Raw genomic sequence first — 23329 nt, 5'->3', positions numbered from 1 at the left:
TAAATAAATAAATAAAAAATGTCTGACCAGTCTGAAGTTGGCGCTAGCTCCGTTAAATTGAAAATAAAGAATCGATAGTCGAAGACAGGCCAGCAATTTTGTTGGTCTTGAGTCTTGATCTGTAAAAAATAATAAATAAATAACAATTAAAATATATAAAATATAAATTTATTATTGATTAATAAAATAAATAAATAAGATGGTAGTTACGGAAAAAACACCATTACCTACTGAAGAAGAATTAACTGTGCCAGAAATAAATTTATCTTGGCCAGTTCTCCACGCTGCTTCATTTTATCTTGGAAAATATTGCGAAAACCAAAACAATGTAAGTCTCAATTATTTTTTTTAATTATTGAAGTTCTTAATTATAATTAATTTTGTAGAATTTTCAAGATTATATATAATAAAATTATATATATTTTTTTTTTAATTGTTTAAGTTACGTAATTTAATCATAACCAAGAAATTTAATCATAATAATGAATGTCAGATTTATTAATTGATTTATTGTTAATTGTTTTTTGTTTTTTTAGGAATTTATGCTCTGTCGAAATGAACTTGATGAAATCAAATGTGTCAATGAAGGAAAAGCTGTCACGGCGTGCGCTTTTGAGTTTTTAAGGAAACTTAAGAAACATTGCTACCAGGAATTCGATCAGTACTATAATTGTGTTTATAAATCAAGTCGGAATAGTTCTTTTATGCCGTTAGTATTTTTATTTATTTTATTTTTTGATAGTAGAATTTTCTTTTATTATTTTTTAATACGAAAATTTTATTAGTAAAAACATTTTTTATCAATTTTATTAAATTTGTTGATGAAAAAAATTTCTCACTTGTTTTTTAATCAAATTTTTTATGAAAAAATTGATGTCTTGAAAATTGTCAATAATATATATTATTAAGAGAATTAGAAAAATTTTGTCTCCTGGATACATAATTAAGAAATTACATTGTATCTTGTGAACTATTGACATTTTTAAAGATATAAGCTCATCCTGATGTTATACTCGTCGAGAGCTTTCATTTAAGTACTCACATCAATTTTTCATATATTTTATATATTTATATATATTATATACATGTATATATGAAAAATATACCAAAAATGCATGTGGGTACTCAAATGAAAGCTCTTGATGAAAGTAACATCGGGATGAGCTTATATTTTTAAAAACGGCAATAGTTAAGAAAGTACAAGGAAATTTAACAAATATCTTGTGAACTATTGACTTTTTTGAAAATATAAGCTTACTCCGAGATTACACTCATGAAGAGCTTTAATTTGAGTACCCACATCAATTTTTCATATATTTTATATATTTAAGTATACTATATATATGTATGTATATATGAAAAATATATCAAAAATGCATGTGGGTACTCAAATGAAAGGTATCGATGAGTGTGACATCAGGATGAGCTTATATCTTTAAAAATGTCAATCGTACACTAGATACTGGTTAAAATTCCCCGTATTTTCTTAAATATTGACGTTTATAAAGATATAAGCTCATCCCGACATTAAACTCATCAAGACCTTTCATTTGAGTACCAATATGCATTTTTTATATATTTTTCATATATACATATATATAATATCTATAAATATATCAAATATATGAAAAATTGATGTGGGTACTCAAATAAAAGGTATTAATGAGTGCAACATCAAAATGAGATTAGATCTTAAAAAACGTTAATATTTAAGAAAGTACGGGGCATTTTTACAAATAGCTTGTGTACTATTGACATTTTCAAAGCTGATTTCAAAGCTTACAGATATAAGCTCATCTTGACATTACTCTCATCAAGACCTTTCATTTGAGTACCAATATGCATTTTTTATATATTTTTCATATATACATATATATATATAGATATGAAAAATTGATGTGGGTACTCAAATGAAAGGACTTGATAAGTGTAACATTAGAATGAGCTTATATCTTTAAAAATGTCAATAGTTCACAAGATATTTGTAAAAATGCCCTGTACTTTCTTAAATATTGACATTTATAAAAATATAAGCTCATCCTGATCTTATACTCATAAAAAGCTTTCATTTGAGTACCCACATGCATTTTTTATATATTTTTCATATATACATATATATATATAATATCTATAAATATATCAAATATATGAAAAATTGATGTGGGTACTCAAATAAAAGGTATTAATGAGTGCAACATCAAAATGAGATTATATCTTAAAAAACGTTAATATTTAAGAAACTACAGGACATTTTAACAAATAGCTTGTGAACTATTGACATTTTCAAAGATATAAGCTCATCTTGACATTACTCTCATCAAGACCTTTCATTTGAGTACCCACATGCATTTTTATATATTTTTCATATACACATATATATAATATATATAAATATATAAAATATATGAAAAATTGATGTGGGTACTCAAATGAAAGGTCTCGATGAGTGAAACATCAGGATGAGCTTATATCTCTAAAAACGTCAATATTTAAAACAGTACAGTACAATTTAACAAAATTTATGTTCAATTAAACAAAATTTAATTTATTTAAAGCTTACAACTTTTTGCAGTCACGTAGTGACTGCAAATTGCTAGTACAATTTTATTAAATTTGTTACTAAAAAATTTTTCTTACTATTTTTTACGAAAGATTTAATATCTTTTAAAAATTCATTTTTTTTTTTTTTTTTTTTCATAAATTCCCAAAAATTAATTTATTAAAAATTGCAGATGCCGCAATACACAAGAAGCACTAGACAAATGCGTCCTAAAACACATGAACCTTGAGCGACCACCCTACGGTTACTTCTGCGAGGTAAAAATCCACGACACTAAGCGACCCAAGCCCGTAGAAGAGCTTCCAGTCTACGAGCCGATTCAGTCGCTTCCTGAGGACGCTCCTAAGCCACCAGCCAAGTTCGGTCCCAGATGGATGCTCTAAACAAACTCTTTAAATTTAGAATTATTGGGAGCAAAGATTTCCAATTATTATTAGTCCTTAAGTCTGTACACCGCCCGAACATCAGAGGTTTGTAACATAACACAATATATATCTTCGATCTAAAATAATAATAATAATAAAATTCAATTTTATTTATTCTGTCACCCGTCTTGTAACAGGATATTTAAGTTGTACAGACAATAAATAAATCATACTGTAATTAATTTTATTTATTATTTATATTGCACATTTAACATAAATTGCATTAAAATAATAATATTACGTCGGAAGACTTTTTTTTTATTGAAATTTGATTTAATTTTTTTAATAAAAAAATTTTATTAAGTTTTTTTAATCGATAAATTCTATTTAATTTATTAAAAAAAAATTATTCTAATAAAATTTTTTTTTAAAAGAATCTCTAGACGCATAATTAAAAAATGACCTAGTATCTTGTAAACTATTGACATTTTTAAAGATATAAGCTCATCCTGATGTTACACTCATTAAGACCTTTCATTTGAGTACCCACATCAATTTTTCATATATATATATATATATATATATATATATATATGTAAATATGAAAAATATATCAAAAATGTATGTGGGTACTCAAATTAAAGCTCTTGATGAGTGTAATGTCAGAGTGAGCTTAAATCTTTAAAAATGTCAATAGTTAAGAAAGTACAGTTCAATTTAACAAATATCTTGTGAACTATTGACATTTTTAAAGATATAAGCTCGTCTTTATGTTACACTCGTCGAGACCTTAAATTTGAGTACCCACATCAATTTTTCATATATTTTATATATTTATATATATTATATATATATGAACATATGAAAAATATATGAAAATGCATGTGGGTACTCAAATGAAAGCTCTCGATGAGTGTAACATTAAGATGAGCTTATATCTTTTAAAATGTCAATATTTAAGAAAGTAAAGAGCAATTTAACAATTATCTTCAGAACTATTGACATTTTTAAAGATATCAGCTGATCTTGATGATACACTCGTCGAGACCTTTAATTTGAGTATGTACATGAATTTTTCATATATTTTTCATATATACATATATATAAATATATAAATATATAAATATATGAAAAATGTTTAAAAATGCATGTGGGTACTCAAATGAAAGCTCTTGATGAGTGTAAACTCGGGATGAGTTTATATCTTAAGAAATGTTAATAATTAAGAAATGACGTTGTATTTTGTCTTCCAATGACATTTTTAAAGATATAAGCTCACCCCGACATTGCACTCATCGAGACCTTTCATTTGAGTACCCACATCAATTTTTCATATATTTTATATATTTATATATATATTACATATATGTATATATGAAAAATATATAAAAATGCATGTGGGTACTCAAATGAAAGCTCTTGATGAGTGTTACATCAGGATGAGCTTATATCTTTAGAAAAGCAAATTTTTAAGAAAGTACAGTGCAATTTAACAAAAGACATTAATTAATAAATCAAAATTTTAATTTTTTATAGTTCACAAATCAAGGCAGTCTCAAAGTGACTGCGAGGTTGCTAGTACCAAATAATTTATAAAAAAAAAAATTGTTTTATTTAAATAATTATTTTTTTTTTTTATACAACTGCACTAAAATATATTTACAAAAGCAGCAGATAAAAAATTCAAAAATCTAAAATTTTTTTTTAACAAGCATAAATAAACTCGTAAGAAATTTCTTCCGAGCTCTAGCTATTTTTTATAAACTATATTAATGTATAATATATATTTGTATATATATTTATTTATAATGGAATTAAGAGGTTACTTTAAAACTCGACTCAATTACAATTACAAATTAGCTAATTTTAAAATTTACGGGAGGTAGTCGATCGGCAAAGTTTTCCCTTTGGCTTTTCCAACAGTACATTGGAGTGTTGGATCCCTTTGCCAGGTACGAATTTATTGATTTTTTTTTTTATTAATATCATATTAATATTAATATTTTTTTTTTAATTGTCTCGTTCTCTCTCTTCTTTTGAATTTAATTTAATAATCTACAATTTTTATTTTAAATGAACTGGTAAGCTATCACTGGTTCCAGATTACGGGACTGTTTAGAGTGGCGCACTTTGTGTTAGCTCCAACTTATGTCGTAACCTTTCCAGTTCATGTTTGGTGCGAGGTGCACTCGTCTTTTGTTGTAAAAGAAGGTTATTATGCCTCTGTAGCCGGTTCTTGGAACTCCGCTCTGAAAAAATAGTTTTTTTTTTTTCAATTATAATTTTTAATTTAATTGTAAACTATTGACATTTTTAAAGATGTAAGCTCATCCTGATGTTACACTCATCGAGACCTTTAATTTGAGTACCCACATCAATTTTTCATATATTTTATATATTTATATATATTATATATATGTATATATGAAAAATATATCAAAAATGCATGTGGGTACTCAATTGCAAGCTCTTGATGGGCGTAACATCATGATGAGCTTATATCTTTATAAATGTCAATATTTAAGAAAGTACGGGGCATTTTTACAAATATCATGTGAACTATTGATTTTTTTTAAGATATAAGCTCATCCTGATGTTACACTCATCAAGAGCTTTCATTTGAGTACCCACATCAATTTTTCATATATTTTATATATATTATATATCTAAATATATGAAAAATATATCAAAAATACATGTGGGTACTCAAATGAAAGCTCTTGATGAATGTGACATCGGGATGAGCTTATATCTTTGAAAATGTTAATATTTAAGAAACGATCTTGTGTCTCGTGAACTATTGACATTTTTAAAAATATAAGCTCATTACGATGTTACACTCATTAAGAGCTTTTATTTGAGTACCCACATGTATTTTTGATATATTTTTCATATATACATATATATAATATATATAAATATATAAAATATATGAAAAATTGATGTGGGTACTCAAATGAAAGGTCTAGATGAATATAACATCAGGATGAGCTTATATCTTTAAAAATGTCAATATTTAAGAGAGTACAGTTCAATTTAACAAATATCTTGTGAACAATTGATATTTTTAAAGATATAAGCTCATTTTGACGTTACACTCATTGAGACCTTTCATTTGAGTACCCACATCAATTTTTCATATATTTTATATATATTATATATCTAAATATATGAAAAATATATCAAAAATACATGTGGGTACTCAAATGAAAGCTCTTGATGAATGTGACATCGGGATGAGCTTATATCTTTGAAAATGTTAATATTTAAGAAACGATCTTGTGTCTCGTGAACTATTGACATTTTTAAAAATATAAGCTCATTACGATGTTACACTCATTAAGAGCTTTTATTTGAGTACCCACATGTATTTTTGATATATTTTTCATATATACATATATATAATATATATGAATATATAAAATATATGAAAAATTGATGTGGGTACTCAAATGAAAGGTCTAGATGAATATAACATCAGGATGAGCTTATATCTTTAAAAATGTCAATATTTAAGAGAGTACAGTTCAATTTAACAAATATCTTGTGAACAATTGATATTTTTAAAGATATAAGCTCATTTTGACGTTACACTCATTGAGACCTTTCATTTGAGTACCCACATCAATTTTTCATATATTTTATATATTTATATATATATTATATATATAAATATATGAAAAATATATCAAAAATACATGTGGGTACTCAAATGAAAGCTCTTGATGAATGTGACATCGGGATGAGCTTATATCTTTGAAAATGTCAATATTTAAGAAATGATCTTGTGTCTCGTGAACTATTGACATTTTTAAAAATATAAGCTCATTCCGATGTTACACTCATTAAGAGCTTTTATTTGAGTACCCACATGTATTTTTGATATATTTTTCATATATACATATATATAATGTACATAAATATATAAAATATATGAAAAATTGATGTGGGTATTCAAATGAAAGGTCTAGATGAATATAACATCAGGATGAGCTTATATCTTTAAAAATGTCAATATTTTAGAGAGTACAGTTCAATTTAACAAATATCTTGTGAACAATTGTTATTTTTAAAGATATAAGCTCATTTTGACGTTACACTCATTGAGACCTTTCATTTGAGTACCCACATCAATTTTTCATATATTTTATATATTTATATATATATTATATATATGTATATATGAAAAAAATATATAAAAATGCATGTGGGTACTCAAATAAAAGCTCTTGATGAGTGTAATCTCAGAATGAGCTTTTATCTTAATTTTTTTAATAAAGAAATTAAATTAAATTTTGCGGATATTTTTTACTAATAAAAAAAACTTACTCTAAAATCATCCATCAATCCCAGCATCTTGGCAGTATTTTTAAACGCTTGCCGTGAATGATAAGGAATTCTCACGGATCCAGAAGTTATAATATTACCGCTTTTTAGTTCCGAGTAACTTACTACCGTCGAATGATAGACTTCATTAACAAAATTAATGTCATAATTATCCTAAAAAAATAAATAAAAGAAATTATCTTGTAAAATATTTTACACTTTACTCGAAAAATATAAAAAAAATTATTAAAAAAGAATATTACTTACTTTCAATAAATAACTTAAATTCATTTTAGTAAAAGGCACAGATTGATCGTTGAGTTTAATATACTTAAGATGTTTTTCATAAAACAATCCACTAAAAAAATTATTATTATTATTATTATTATTATTATTATCAAGAAAAAAATCTTATAAATAGAGAAGAAAAAATTAAATAAAATTCTTACTTGCTAACGCCAACTTTTCCAAAAGTTCTGGTCCTAGAGAGTTCCGGCCGGATGCATGCTCTATTTTTTCGTTGTTCCGGTTGACGAATCCAGTCGTCCCAGTACCTACAAAATTTTTTAATGATAAAAAATTGATTAACAATTTTTTAAAATAAAAATAAAAAATTACTAACGCTTTGGGCCACTTGTCAGATAATTCCTGCCAGAGATCTTTGGTGAGCATCCAACCTAGACCAGGAAAAAAATCAGTGCGATAAAGCAAGTGAGGCGCGTTTTCATCAACTAGCCCGGATTTGCCATTATCGTTCCAGGCTGACACGCACCATAGTGATTTATCGGCTACTAGGAGCGGATATGTGCCTAGGAAATATTCGTAGAAGTCTGGAGCGACATCCAGATCATCTGGAATTATTTTTGAAAAATTTATTAACTTAATTAAATTCATTAATAATAACATATAAAATATTCAATATAAGGTAAAAGACCCAATAGCGGAACGATTTCAGGATTATTATATTATATCTTGTTGAGTATGATGTGGAATTTTAAGAATTTTTATTTTTTCGAAATCTCAATGTTTTGGGTATGAAATAAAATATAAGTAAAATTTACAAGTCTATCAAAAATATTAAAAAAAAATAAAAGTTATCGGACCAAGCTGAGTCCTATGACTTAACTCGATTCCTTAAGGAATTTGCTAAGAAAATAGTCAGTAGTCTTAAGCTTGTAAAAAATTTAAAAAGCAACTTTTTCAGTCATTTTTTTTTATGTGTTCGTAGAGCTATTAAGAATTCACAGTCTTAAGTGTTTATAAAAACAAAATTAATTAAAAGTATTAATCGTTGCTGTTCGTCTATTGGTACACTTAAAATTAGCTCGACCCAGTACCGGAACAGACTGCCATGTTCACTCTGCCGCCTGACACATGCAGTGTATTGTACTAAAGAGCAAAATTTAGTGCAATAAAAAAATTATTTGTGGTTTAATAATTAATACAGTGCGTACGTTTGTTATAACAATATCATCAAATATGCATAAACTTCAGTTTTAAAAATAAAACTAAATTTTTGTAGTTAATATTTTTCTCTAAAACTAATTTATAAAGTTCAACCTCCAAATCTTGTGTTTATTTGTATTACCAAATTGAAATGATATATTTTTTCATGAAATATTATTTAATTCAAGAGTATTTCACACTATGAAAAAATGTTCGTCGTTAAATTTATATATCAATTAATAAATTGTGTACAGGTTTTATTATGATGCCAAAGGTCAAAGGGAATAATAAATGTTCAGTATAAAAATTCTATTTTTTATAAATAAAATTATCTCTTTTATAATTAAATACTATTTTTAACAAGTTTAATTCCTCAACTAATCATTAACTTCATTATAATTTAGATGAAGCATAATTTTAGCATTTGGAGAAATTTTTATGATTCACTGTTCCGGTATTGGGACAACTATGTTCCGCTACTAGGACTAGTCATTTTTAGCGTTCCGGTACTGGGTCTTTTGGACGTTTTCGAAAAACATTTTTTTTATTTATTAAACTTTGATTAAACTTATATTTGAATTTGTTTTCACACAACTAAATGTTTGTTTCAACCGATCTATTAAATTATTTCTTTTTCAAAGTTGCCTGTATAATTTAAAAAAAAGGCCATTCGGCAGCCGAAATGGAAGTAGATTTTTCAAATAAAGAAAATTGATTTTTAATAAAATAATATAATAACACTAATAATGGATAACTTAATTTATGAATTAAAAACAAAATTCAATAATAAATTTAAAACTGTTTGGAACAAATTTTGGAAAAAAAATTAACTTTTGAAGAAAAAGTTTCTCAAAGAATTGCAAAGATTATAAAATTTGAATTATAAATGACCAAATTTTAAATAACTGCTTAGGAACAACAATTTGCAAATCAATCAGATGTTTGAAACCGGATAAAATTTTAATTGAAGAAAACAATATATAGAACTAATTTATGACATATTTACTGACAAATTACCTGAAAACATTACACGAGAGACTAATCATTATCGTAATTATTGAATTTACATCATGATTAAGCTATGATGCAGACAATAATTCTAAAACGGCTGCAACAGTAAAACTGTTTCATTAAACGAATTCTAAAAGGAGTAATATTGAGGCTATTACCACTTCTGAGTAGTGGAAATTGAAGCTTATTAAAAGAGCTTTACGATGCATTTTACCGAATTTTTATATCTTGTCTCGATCAGTAATTATATCAAGTTGAAGTAGTAAAAACATCAATTTTTACGATTTTCAAAATTTCAAAATCCTGTCATTTCCAAATTACTCGCCCGATTAAGCTCATCTTCGAACTTAACCTTGGTCTTGATTGATAGATAAAGCATGTTGAGTTTGAGAAGAATCGGTTATAAATTGAAAACGCTATCGTGCTGACAAGCCGCGTTATATCGTATAAATATATATATATATATATATATATATATATATATATATATATATATATATATATATATATATATATATATATATATAATAGGGTGGCCCAAAAAAACCAACTATTTTTTTTTTTTGAGTCTCGAGTGAAAAAATGTTAGTTTTTGATGTTTTAAGAGCCCTCTCCAAAAGACAGTTCAAAAAAAAATTTTTAAGAGGTCACTCCAAATTTTTTTAAATTTCAAAAATCTACAAAAATCGAACTTTTTTTTTAAATTTTTTTTCTCGTTACGGTATAATTTTATAAACTAAAAAAAAATAACTTTCTTAAAATTTCACTCCATAACTAAAATTTCAAAAGTTTGCTTATAATTTTTTTCAATTTATTAGTGCATTAGTTTAGATTTTTCGGAGCGACCTTTTACTATTCAAATTAAAATTCCATGCATTTTTTTTTTATTTAGTACCATAATTGATAAAAATACATCACGAGATGAACTAAAAATCAAGCACAACATAGAAAATATAATTTTTTTTTAATTTAATAATTTTATTTAATCAACTGCCAGGCGTGGGTTCGAATCCCAAGCTGGTCTTAGAAACCAGCTTGGTTGAGATTTGACCTTGCCGCGTAGGTTAAGATTTTTACAAACCAAAAAGACCCCAACGTACCACTCCCAACATTTAAAGTCAGCGATATGACTAATTAAAGAAAAAAAAAAAAAAATTATGAGCGACCTTTCAAAATTTAAATTTTGAACTGAAATTTTCAGAAACTTATTTTTTTTTGGTCTATAAAATTATACCGTAACGAGAAAAAAAAAATTAAAAAAAAAAAAATTCGATTTTTGACGATTTTTGAAATTTTAAAAAATTTGAAGTGACCTCTTAAAAAATTTTTTTTTGAGCTGTCTTTTGGTGAGGGCTCTTAAAACATCAAAAACTAACATTTTTTCACTCGAGACTAAGAAAAAAAAAATAGTCGGTTTTTTTGGGCCACCCTAATATATATATATATATATATATAAACTTTTGAACTATATACATTTTCTGACTCAGCTCGACAAACTGAGTCAGAAAACGACTAAATTTTTTCAAAGTTGCGCCATGAGGACGGCTGCAATAGTTAGATTTTTATAAAATCTACTAATAATAAATACTGATACAAGGTCTTCGTCGTTCCGCTATTGGGCCCTTTACCTTATGATTTTAAAATCATTAAAATAAATTTTAAATATTTTTATCTTCAATAAATAATTACCTTCAACGATAATTGTAGTATCAAATCCAAATTCAAAGAATACTTTATTTAAAGCCCAGCCGTAGTGGCGAGCTATTTTAAAATAGCCTTTGAATTTTTTCTCTCTTGGTGGAATGTCAATATCTGATTGATCTGGTTGCTAAATTAATTCATTAATCAATTAATTTATTTATTTATTTAACCAAAAAAAAGTATTTATTAATTTTAATTTATTAAAAAAAGTATTTATTAATTTATTTACTTGTAAATAAATAAAAAAAAATCTTACTTGTATATGCACAACTTGATCACCGTATGACTTAATAACATCAGCAGTCTGTTTATGCTCGCAGTCTTGTGAAACAATTATTGGAAATTGATCGGCATTAGTCCGTAATTTTATCAACTGGTCCAAGCATCTCTGGACTGTGATTCTGTTGCAAGAAATAACTAACACGGCTATTATTGGCGAGTCGTTAACTAATTTTTTTGATGATAGTGCTTGGAGTCTTTCACTTATTATTTCTTCCTGAAAAATTTAATTATAATTCTTACAGTAATTTAATTAAATAAAAATTATTAATTAGTTAAAAAAAATTATAGAAATTTTCTTTTAATAAATAATATTATTTAAAAAATTACCTCTGTTTTTAATTTAACAGTTGAAGCTACTGGGTAAGTAGCATTTAAAATTTCTTCTATTAGCGGACTGCGTGTTTTGATTTGTTCTGCAAGTTCTAAAAAATTAAGGGATAAGTATCATAAAAAATTAATGTAAAATAATAATAAAAAAACTTACTTTTTTGTTGCAATTCAATAAGACGTTTCAGCAGAATTTGATTGTCAGCAATCCTCCTTTCAACTTGTGCCTTTAAGCTGTTTATCTGATTCGAGAGTACATTCTACAATTAACAGTGTTTATAATAACAATAATATTAATAATAATTTTCAAAAAAAATTAATTATTTAAAATTAAATTTTTAGGATTTTTTAATAAATTTTTTTATTAACAAATTTAATAAAATTTTATTAATATTATTATCATTTTTATGATTTATAAAATAATAATAATAATAATAATAATAATAATAATAATAATAATAATAATTTTTAAGAGTTTGGAGCATTATTATAATTTTCATTATTATTATTATTATTATTATTAATTTGTGTTGATTTTAAATTGTTAACAATATAATTATAAAAATGATAATAATATTAATAATAAAAAAAAAATAATAATAATTTTAAGAGTTTGGAGCGTCATTAAAATTTTCATTGTTATTATTATTATTATTATTCTGCGTTGATTTTAAATTTTTAACAATATAACGATGATATTTATAATAATTTTCAAAAAAAATTAATTATTAAAAAAAAAATTTCCAAGATTTTTTAATAATTTTTTTTATTAACAAATTTAATGAAATTGTACTATTATTAGTATTAGTTATAAAATAATAATAATAATAATAATTTTTAAGAGTTTGAAGCATTATTATAATTATTATTATTATTATTATTATTATTATTCTGTGTTGATTTTAAATTGTTAACAATATAATGATAATAATAATAATAATAATAATAATAATAATAATAATAATAATTTTTAAGAGTTTGGAGCATTATTATTATTATTATTATTATTATTATTATTATTATTATTATTATTATTATTATTCTGTGTTAATTTTAAATTGTTAACAATATAATGATGATGATAATAATAATAATAATAATAATAATAATAATAATAATAATAATAATAATTTTTAAGAGTTTGGAGCATTATTATTATTATTATTATTATTATTATTCTGTGTTAATTTTAAATTGTTAACAATATAATGATAATAATAATAATAATAATAATAATAATAATTTTTAAGAGTTTGGAGCATTATTATTATTATTATTATTATTATTATTATTATTATTATTATTATTATTATTATTCTGTGTTAATTTTAAATTGTTAACAATATAATGATGATGATAATAATAATAATAATAATAATAATAATAATAATAATAATAATAATAATTTTTAAGAGTTTGGAGCATTATTATTATTATTATTATTATTATTATTATTCTGTGTTAATTTTAAATTGTTAACAATATAATGATGATGATGATAATAATAATAATAATAATAATAATAATAATAATAATAATAATAATAATAATAATAATAATAATTTTTAAGAGTTTGGAGCATTATTATTATTATTATTATTATTATTATTATTATTCTGTGTTAATTTTAAATTGTTAACAATATAATGATGATGATAATAATAATAATAATAATAATAATAATAATAATAATAATAATTTTTAAGAGTTTGGAGCATTATTATTATTATTATTATTATTATTCTGTGTTAATTTTAAATTGTTAACAATATAATGATGATGATAATAATAATAAATAATAATAATAATAATAATAATAATAATAATAATAATAATAATAATAATAATAATTTTTAAGAGTTTGGAGCGTTATTATTATTATTATTATTATTATTATTATTATTATTATTATTCTGTGTTATTTTTAATTTGTTATTAATATAATGATGATGATAATAATAATAATAATAATAATAATAATAATAATAATTTTTAAGAGTTTGGAGCATTATTATTATTATTATTATTATTATTATTATTATTATTATTCTGTGTTGATTTTAAATTGTTAACAATATAATAATAATAATAATAATTTTTAAGAGTTTGGAGCATTATTATTATTATTATTATTATTATTATTATTATTATTATTATTATTATTATTGTTATTATTCTGTGTTGATTTTAAATTGTTAACAATATAATAATAATAATAATAATTTTTAAGAGTTTGGAGCATTATTATTATTTATATTATTATTATTATTATTATTTTGTGTTGATTTTGAATTGTTAACATTATAATGATGATATTAATGATAATTTTCAAAAAAAATAAATTATTAAAAAAAAAATTTGCAAGATTTTTTACTAAATTTTTTTATTAATAAATTTAATAAAATTGTACTATTATTATTATTATTATTTATAAAATAATAATAATAATAATAATTTTTAAGAGTTTGAAGCATTATTATAATTTTTATTATTATTATTATTATTCTGTGTTGATTTTAAATTGTTAACAATATAATGATAATAATAATAATAATAATAAAATGTAAAAAAATAAATAAAGATTAAGAATAACTTAAAATTCAAAATAAAGAAGTTTAAACATATATTTATATTAATAAATAAGTCACCTTATCTCTATTGTCAGTTGTTCGTGTAAGGAAAAGGAAGTATGTAATGATACCCCATACCAATAACGACAGCAGTAATAAACTAATAGACTTTTTCCGCATTGCAGAATTAAATGTCACCTCATCTAAAAAAAATTTAAACAATTAATAATAAAATTTTTTTTTTCAACAAAATAACTTTATAAAAAATATATAAATTTTTTTTTTTTATCAAAAAAAAACTAAATTTTAGTGTCTCATTGTAATAAAATTGACTCACCATTCTGGTTGAAAAATATTTGACACAAATTTTAAAATAAAAAATTTGTTTATTAAATAAATAAACTTGATGGAAGTCAATATAATATAAAAGTGCAGTTTGGAGTCTTGAAAGTCTTAGCTTTCAAGTTAAGTGTCAATACTTAGTCGCTTTAAATTAAGTCCGGTGTTAATATTGAGCTAGGTCTGGAACTGATAATTAAGTAATTAACAATTGATAATGGTTTGTTGATTAATTGATTAATTGTTGGGTAATGATGCTCGAGTGAAACAATTATTAGTTTTTAAACGATTAAAATACCACATGACGTATCACTTGTCATATAACTATATATATGTACACGATGTCATTATTTTAAGGCGGATTTCCAAGAATTTTTATTGATTTACAATTATCTGCTGTTTTTAAAAAAAATTTTTAAAATTAATTAAAAGTCAAAATTATTTATTAAATTTTATTAAAAATTCTAAAAAAATATTAAAGTATTTTTTTTTAATTTTATTAAAAAAATTTAAATGTCACAAAAATTTAAATAATTTCACTGTTTTATTATTTTAATAATAAAATTTATCAAATTAATTTATTTATTAACTAAAAAAAAATTAATTAATAATTTTACTAACTAATTTTTAATAACAAGAAATTTTTTTTTAATTTTATGACAAAATTAAATTAAAAAGTTCCACGTGAAAATTAATTAAAATTTATGACATTAAAGTTTTGACAAACAATTTTGTTTGAAAAAAATAATAAAGTCAGCCGACATTTTTGATTTATTTTATTTTGCTTAATTTATTAAATTATAACTAAAAAATATTTTTTAAAAATTGTATTTATAGTTTTAGAAGTTTTTAACAAATGAAAAAAATTTTTTTTAACTTTTCTGTTATAATTATTTAATAAAAAAAATCATAAAAATTTTTAGATGTCGGCTAACTTTATTTTCATTCCAAAAAATTATTTTTAAAAAAATAAAAATGAACCCGTGTAAAAAAAAATTGTCCCAAAAATGTCCCAAGCGTGGGACATCCAAACGTGACACAATTTGGGACAATTTTGGGAAATCTTAAAAAAAATTGAAATTTTAAAATAGTGCGTTTAAGTAATTTTTCGTCGATTTTAGGTATTTTTTTGAAGATTTTCAGAAGACTTCACAATTTCATGACAATTTTACTACAATTTTAAACGGTTTTTAAATGATTTTGAAGAAGATAATTTATTTTTGCACAGCTGTAGATTTGTCTAGAAATTAATGGATGAAACATTTATTGAACATTTTTGGGACAATTTTAGGACATTTTTGGGACAATTTTAGGACATTTTTGGAACAATTTTAGGACATTTTTGGGACAATTTTAGGACATTTTTGGGACAATTCTGTAATGTTTCTACAACAAACTTTGAAAATTTTTAGAACTATTTCACGACACTTTTGAAAAAATATTTAAAAAATGTTCGAAAATTTCCTAAAATTGTCCTAAATTTGTCCCAAAAATGTCCTAAAATTGTCCCAAAAATATCCTAAAATTTTTCATCTATTAATTTTAGTACAAATCTACAAGCGTGCAAAAATAAATTATTTTTCTTGAAATCGGTCAAAAGTGTCGTGAAATAGTTCTAAAAATGTTCAAAGTTTGTTGTAGAAACATTACAGAATTGTCCCAAAAATGTCCTAAAGTTGTCCTAAAGTTGTCCCAAAAATGTCCTAAAGTTGTCCCAAAAATGTCCTAAAGTTGTCCCAAAAATGTCCTAAAATTTCTCATCTATTAATTTTAGGACAAATCTACAACCGTGCAAAAATAAATTGTTTTTTTTTTTTTAATTATTTGAAAAACTTTCAAAATTGTCTTAAAAATATTAAAAAAATGTTCCGAAAATGTCCTAAAATTGTCCCAAAAATGTTCAATAAATGTTTCATCCATTAATTTCTAGACAAATCTACAGCTGTGCAAAAATAAATTATCTTCTTCAAAATCATTTAAAAATCATTTGAAATTGTTGTAAAATTGTCATGAAATTGTGAAGTCTTCTGAAAATCTTCAAAAAAATACCTAAAATCGACGAAAAATTACTTAAACGCACTATTTTAAAATTTTTAATTTTTTTTTTAGATGTCCCAAAATTGTCCCAAAAATGTCCCAAATTGTGTCACGTTTGGATGTCCCACGCTTGGGACATTTTTGGGATAATTTTTTTTTACACGGGAAGTTAGCTGACATTTTTAAATTTTTAGAAATTTTTTATTGAAAAAATTTCAATTAAACAATTAAAAAAAAATTGTTGCATGGAAAAAACTTGAGAAACTTTTATAAATATCTTTTTAGTTGTAATTTAATTAAAAAAAAAAAAATCAAAAATTTTTAATTATTTTAATTTTCTACATGTCAATTTTTTTTCCATTATTTATTTGTTAAAAAAAATTATTAAAATAATTAAATATCTGCTAAATTAATTTTCATAATATTTTTACAAGCATTTTTTTATTGTAATTAATTTGTTAATAAAATTTTTAAAATTGACAGCTGACGGCTAACTTCAGACGTAATTTATAATTAAAAAATAAATTTCTAACTTACCGAAAAAGTCCATAGTTCACTAGCTAACTTCAGAGCAGTCAAGTCTTAAAATAAAAAGCCAACTTCAAGTAATTCTCCAAAACGTGTGCCGGCACGCAATAGTTTCACTAATTTCGTAATAACTCAGCACTTTTGCAAATAAATTTTTAGATCGTTGATTTAAAAACTCTAAAATGGCACAAAGCACTTTGAATGACCTGGCTGGGAAATTTGGAGGAAATCCTCCTAAAGGAGTTGGAGTCGGTCTCAAGGTTCTGGCTGTAGCTGGAGCAGCGGCCTATGGAATTTCACAATCTATGTTCACAGGTTAGGTTCTAAAAAAATTTTTACAATTATTAAAAATTAATTAATTAATCTATTAATTCACTAAACAATTATTTAGTTAAAAATCATTTTTTTTTAATTAATTAATTTTTATAAAAAATTAATAAATTAATTTTTTATTAAAAAATAAATGATTAATTTTTAGTAAATTAATTAACAAATTAATTTTTGATAAATTAATTTTTATTAAAAATTAATTTATTAATTTAATAAATATTATTTAATTAAAAATCATTTTATTAAAAATTAATTTATTAATTTTTAGTAAATTAATTTTTAATAAATTAATTAACTAATTAATTTTTGATAAATTAATTTTTATTAAAAATTAATTTATTAATTTATTAAAAATTATTTAATTAAAAATCATTTTATTGAAAATTAATTTATTCATTTTTAGTAAATTAATTTTTATTAAAAATTAATTTATTCATTTTTAATAAATTAATTTTTATAAAAAATTAATTTATTAAAAATTATTTAATTAAAAATCATTTTATTGAAAATTAATTTATTAATTTTTAGGAAATTAATTAATCAATTTTTGATAAATTAATTTTTATTAAAAATAAATTAACTTTTATTAAAAATTGATAAATTAATTTTTTGTAAATTAATTTTTATTAAAAATTAAATGATTAATTTTTAGTACATTAATTAACAAATTAATTTTTATTAAAAATTAATTCATTAATTTATTGAAAATTATTTTATTAAAAATCAATAAATCAATTTTTATCAAAAATAAGAAAATTAACTTTTATGAAAAATTAATTTATTAATTTTTAGTAAATTAATTTTTATTAAAAATTAATTTATTAATTTTTAATAAATTAATTAACAAATTAATTTTTGATAAATTAATTTTTATTAAAAATTAATTTATTAATTTATTAAAAATTATTTAATTAAAAATCATTTTATTGAAAATTAATTTATTAATTTTTTGTAAATTAATTTTTATTAAAAATTAAATGATTAATTTTTAGTGTATTGATTAACAAATTAATTTTTATTAAAAATTAATTTATTGAAAATTATTCTTTTAAAAATCAATAAATCAATTTTTATCAAAAATAAATAGATTAACTTTTATGAAAAATTAATTTATTAATTTTTAGAAAATTAATTTTTATTAAAAATTAATTTATCAATTTTTAATAAATTAATTAACTAATTAATTTTTGATAAATTAATTTTTATTACAAATTAAATGATTAATTTTTAGTAAATTAATTAACAAATTAATTTTTGATAAATTAATTTTTATTAAAAATTAATTTATTAATTTATTAAAAGTTATTTTATTAAAAATTGATAAATCAATTTTTACTAAAAATTAATAAATTAATTCTTAATAAATTGATTAATTCATTAAGAATTAATCAATTAAGTTATTAATAAATTGAAAATTATGTCATTAAAATTCATTTTATTGAAAATGATTCAATAAAAATTAAATAATTAATTTTTAGCAAATGAATTTATTATTTAATTAATTAATTTAAAAATTTATTTAAATTCAACAGTTGAAGGAGGTCACAGAGCAATCATTTTCTCCCGTCTTGGTGGAATCCAAAAAGACATCTTCACCGAAGGTCTTCACTTTAGAATGCCCTGGTTCCAATACCCAATCATCTATGACATCAGAAGTCGTCCCAGGAAAATTTCTTCCCCTACAGGATCCAAAGATTTGCAGATGGTTAATATTTCTCTGAGAGTTCTTTCACGACCTGACGCCATGGCACTGCCTGTTATGTACCGACAATTAGGATTGGACTATGATGAAAAAGTATGTCATCTTTATAATTTTCATAATCATAAGCAAGGCAAAAATTTATTTAATTAATTATTAGTTTTTTTTTATTTTGAAAATTCATTTTGAGAAATTAATTTTTGTTTTTTAATTGAAAGAATTTGTTGTTTTTTTTTTTATTAATTAATAAAATAATATTAAGGTTCTGCCGAGCATCTGCAACGAAGTCTTGAAATCAGTCGTCGCTAAATTCAACGCCTCCCAGTTGATAACAATGAGACAGCAGGTCTCGATGTTGGTCCGCAGAGAGCTGACCGAGCGCGCCAAAGACTGGAACATTGTCCTGGATGATGTTTCTATTACCGAGCTTAGTTTTGGTAAAGAGTACACTGCTGCTGTTGAAGCCAAGCAGGTTGCTCAGCAAGAGGCTCAGAGAGCTGCTTTTGTTGTTGAGAGAGCTGTTCAGGAGAAACAGCAGAAGATTGTTCAGGCTGAGGGAGAAGCTGAAGCTGCTAAAATGATATCCTTTTTTAAAATTTTTTATTTAAGAATTTTTCAATTCAGATTATTTTAAGTTAAAATTTTACTTGTACATAATTAAGAAATGACTTTGTATCTTGTGAACTATTGACATTTTTAAAGATGTAAGCTTATCCTAATGTTACACTCATCGAGACCTTTCATTTGAGTACCCACATCAATTTTTCATATATTTTTCATACATACATATATATAAATATATGTATATATGAAAAATATATCAAAAATGCATGTGGGTACTCAAATGAAAGCTCTTGATAAGTGTATCACCGGTCTGAGCTTATATCGTTAAAAATGTCAATATTTAAGAAGGTACAGTGCAATTTAACACATGTCTTGTAAACTATTGAAATTTTCAAAGATATAAGCTCATCCTGATGTTATACTTATCGAGAACTTTAATTTGAGTACCTAAAACAATTTTTCATATATATTTACGTATATTATATATATCACAAATACTATATATATAAAATATATAAAAAATGCCATGTGGGTACTCAAATAAAAGGTCTTGATGAATGTAACATCGGGATGAGCTTATATCGTTAAAATTGTCAATTTTTAAGAGAGTACAGTTCAATTTAACAAATATATTGTAACTTATTGACATTTTTAAAGATATAAGCTCACTCCGGCATTACATTTATCAAGACCTTTCATTTGAGTACACACATCAATTTTTCATATATTTTTCATACATATATATATATATATATATATATATATATATATATATATATATATATATATATATATATATATATATATATATATATATTTAAATATACGAATATATGAAAAATATACCAAAAATGCATGTGGGTACTCAAATTAAAGCTCTTGATGAGTGTAACATCAGGATAAGCTTATATCTTTAATGAAGTCAATAATTAAGAAATGACCTTGTATCTGGTAAACTATTGACATTTTTAAAGATATAAGCTCATCCTGATGTTACACTCATCAAGACCTTTAATTTGAGTACCCACATCAATTTTTCATATATTTCTCATATATACATATATATAAATATATAAATTTATGAAAAATATACCAAAAATGCATGTGGGTACTCAAATGAAAGCTCTTGATGAGTGTAACATCAGGATGAGCTTATATCTTTAAAAAAGTCAATAATTAAGAAATGACCTTGTATCTGGTAAACTATTGACATTTTTAAAGATATAAGCTCATCCTGATGTTACACTCATCAAGACCTTTAATTTGAGTACCCACATCAATTTTTCATATATTTTACATATTTATATATATTATATATATATGTATATATGAAAAATATATCAAAAATGCATGTGGGTACTCAAATGAAAGCTCTTCATGAGTGTATTATCAAAATGAGCTTATATCTTTATAAATGTCAATAGTTAAGAAAGTACAGTGCAATTTATCGTCTCAATTTTAGTATAATTTTTTTTTACAAAAAAAAAATTAATCCTTAACTCCACAGCACTTAGGTATAGCAGTAGGTCAAAACCCTGGTTACTTAAAACTGAGGAAACTCCGTGCAGCTCAAAGCATTTCTCGCACAGTAATTATTATTATATTTTTTTTAATTAATATAAAAATAAATAGTATAATTAATTATTTATTAATTTCAGATCGCAAGTTCTCAGAACCGTGTTTACCTGAACGGTAACAACCTAATGATGAACATCCACGACTCGTCGTTCGACGAAGCCGCTGAGAAGTTAAAAAGTAAGAAGTAAAAAAACCGCAAGCTGATTAAAAGTCCAAAAAAAAAAAACAAATGTTAAATAAATGTATTAAGCTCAAAAATTTCCGGTGCTTTCAACAAACAATTATTTTCCAAACAGCAAAGGAAGTATCTGAGCGGCATTTTTATTTCTATTCCTGATTGTTAATCACTGTAGACCGTCAATAAGACCTGTTTAGATATAAAACAATTTATTGAGATTTGTTTAATTAATTTGTAATCCTAAAACAAGGACAAGACACCTTTTGAGAAGTTTGGATGTTTTTTAGGTCGCACCGGGAATAAATGGAACAAAGCTGCGAATGATGCTCTCGAGTCATTTAAAAAACAGAGTACGAAGGTGCATGTTAGTATTGATAAACCCAAATCTGAATCTGGAAACAACAATAGTAATTTTTATTTGACAAATGCTGCTGATGCTGCTAGAATTATTTTATAAAAGTGTCTTGTCCTTTCCTTGTTTCTTTTTTTAAGTGTAATAAAAATTATCTTTCAAGTTATTTTATTATTTTTATTTTTTATTTAATTTTTAAGAAATTCGTTTTTATTTTTAAAATTAATTCAATTTTTAAATTTCATTTTTTTATAAAATTTATTTATTTTTAAAACTAACTAAATTTTTTTTTCTATTAAAGAATTTAATTTTTTTCAATATGAAAATTTAAGTAATTTTTCATCTAAAAAATTATTTTTTTAATTTTTTATTCAAGGATTTTTTTAGTATAAAAAAGTTTTTTTTTTTTTTCATTTTTGATCTTAAAAATTAATTTTTACAAAAAAAATTTTGTAATTTTAATTTTTTTGTTAAATAATTAAAATATAAATATCTTTCAAGTTCTTTTATTAATTTTATTTTTTATTTAATTTTTAAGAAATTTACTTTTATTTTAAAAATTAAATAAAATTTATTTTTAATTATTTTTAAGTTTAATTTTTATTAAAAAATTTTTTTTCAACTTTTTTTATCTTAAAAATTTATTTTTTTTTATCTTAAAAATTAATGAAAATTAAATTAGTCATCTGAAAATGTTTTTTTAAATTAATGTATTAAAAATTATTGAAAAAATTTTACATATAAAAAGTTATAAAAATTATCCGTGTAATTTTTTAAAAATATTTTTCTAGCTCTAATTTAATTAATAAAAAAAATTATAAGTTGTTGAACGTCGTCTAATTTTAATATTACTAAAGATAGCCGACAATTTTAATTTTTTGGCTATTTTTAATTTATTTAATTAGAACAAAAAAATATTTTTTTAAAATTGCACATGATGATAATATTAGCAGATATTTAATAATTTTTTTTAACAAATAAATTATGTAAAAAAAAAATTGACATTTAGAAATTTTAAAAAATTAAAAATGCAATTTTTTTTAAATAATTTTTTGGAGCAAATTTTTTTGTTAAAAAAAAATAAAAAATTCTTTAGTGACTGCTAACTTTGATGTCATAAATTGCACTGCCACCCG

The 23329-nt window shown here is 22.5% G+C and overlaps 3 protein-coding genes across 4 annotated transcripts; 2 read left to right on the top strand and 1 right to left on the bottom strand.

The window, feature by feature from the left end:
- Positions 1-72: 72 nt before the first annotated feature.
- Positions 73-3167, top strand: LOC123268946 (NADH dehydrogenase [ubiquinone] 1 alpha subcomplex subunit 8). Its single transcript, XM_044734410.1, has 3 exons — positions 73-328; positions 537-709; positions 2733-3167. Exons 1-3 carry the CDS (start codon positions 200-202, stop codon positions 2941-2943), a joined length of 513 nt encoding a protein of 170 aa, XP_044590345.1. The 5' UTR covers positions 73-199; the 3' UTR covers positions 2944-3167.
- Positions 3168-4707: 1540 nt separating this feature from the next.
- On the bottom strand, positions 4708-15269 carry LOC123268773 (alpha-1,3-mannosyl-glycoprotein 2-beta-N-acetylglucosaminyltransferase). Of its 2 annotated transcripts, none has more exons than XM_044734128.1 (11): positions 14926-15269; positions 14667-14791; positions 12176-12278; positions 12019-12113; positions 11666-11905; positions 11398-11536; positions 7874-8102; positions 7701-7805; positions 7519-7609; positions 7255-7425; positions 4708-5174 (listed from the first exon to the last, which is right to left on the bottom strand). In XM_044734128.1, the coding sequence occupies exons 2-11, from the start codon at positions 14766-14768 to the stop codon at positions 5061-5063; spliced, it is 1389 nt and encodes a 462-aa protein (XP_044590063.1). In that variant the 5' UTR covers positions 14769-14791; positions 14926-15269; the 3' UTR covers positions 4708-5060. The 2 variants fall into 2 exon arrangements, with proteins under 2 accessions (XP_044590063.1, XP_044590064.1); XM_044734129.1 differs by having other exon boundaries at positions 12176-12260.
- Positions 15270-17523: 2254 nt separating this feature from the next.
- On the top strand, positions 17524-22313 carry LOC123268774 (prohibitin-2). The gene is made up of 6 exons (XM_044734130.1): positions 17524-17807; positions 19355-19617; positions 19784-20101; positions 21596-21673; positions 21744-21840; positions 22129-22313. The coding sequence occupies exons 1-6, from the start codon at positions 17675-17677 to the stop codon at positions 22296-22298; spliced, it is 1059 nt and encodes a 352-aa protein (XP_044590065.1). The 5' UTR covers positions 17524-17674; the 3' UTR covers positions 22299-22313.
- Positions 22314-23329: the final 1016 nt, after the last annotated feature.

The sequence above is a fragment of the Cotesia glomerata genome, linkage group LG7 (genome assembly GCF_020080835.1).
Source record: "Cotesia glomerata isolate CgM1 linkage group LG7, MPM_Cglom_v2.3, whole genome shotgun sequence".
NCBI lineage: Eukaryota > Metazoa > Arthropoda > Insecta > Hymenoptera > Braconidae > Cotesia > Cotesia glomerata.
Note: the sequence above shows the minus strand (reverse complement) of the source record. Positions and strands in the feature narration are given on the sequence as shown.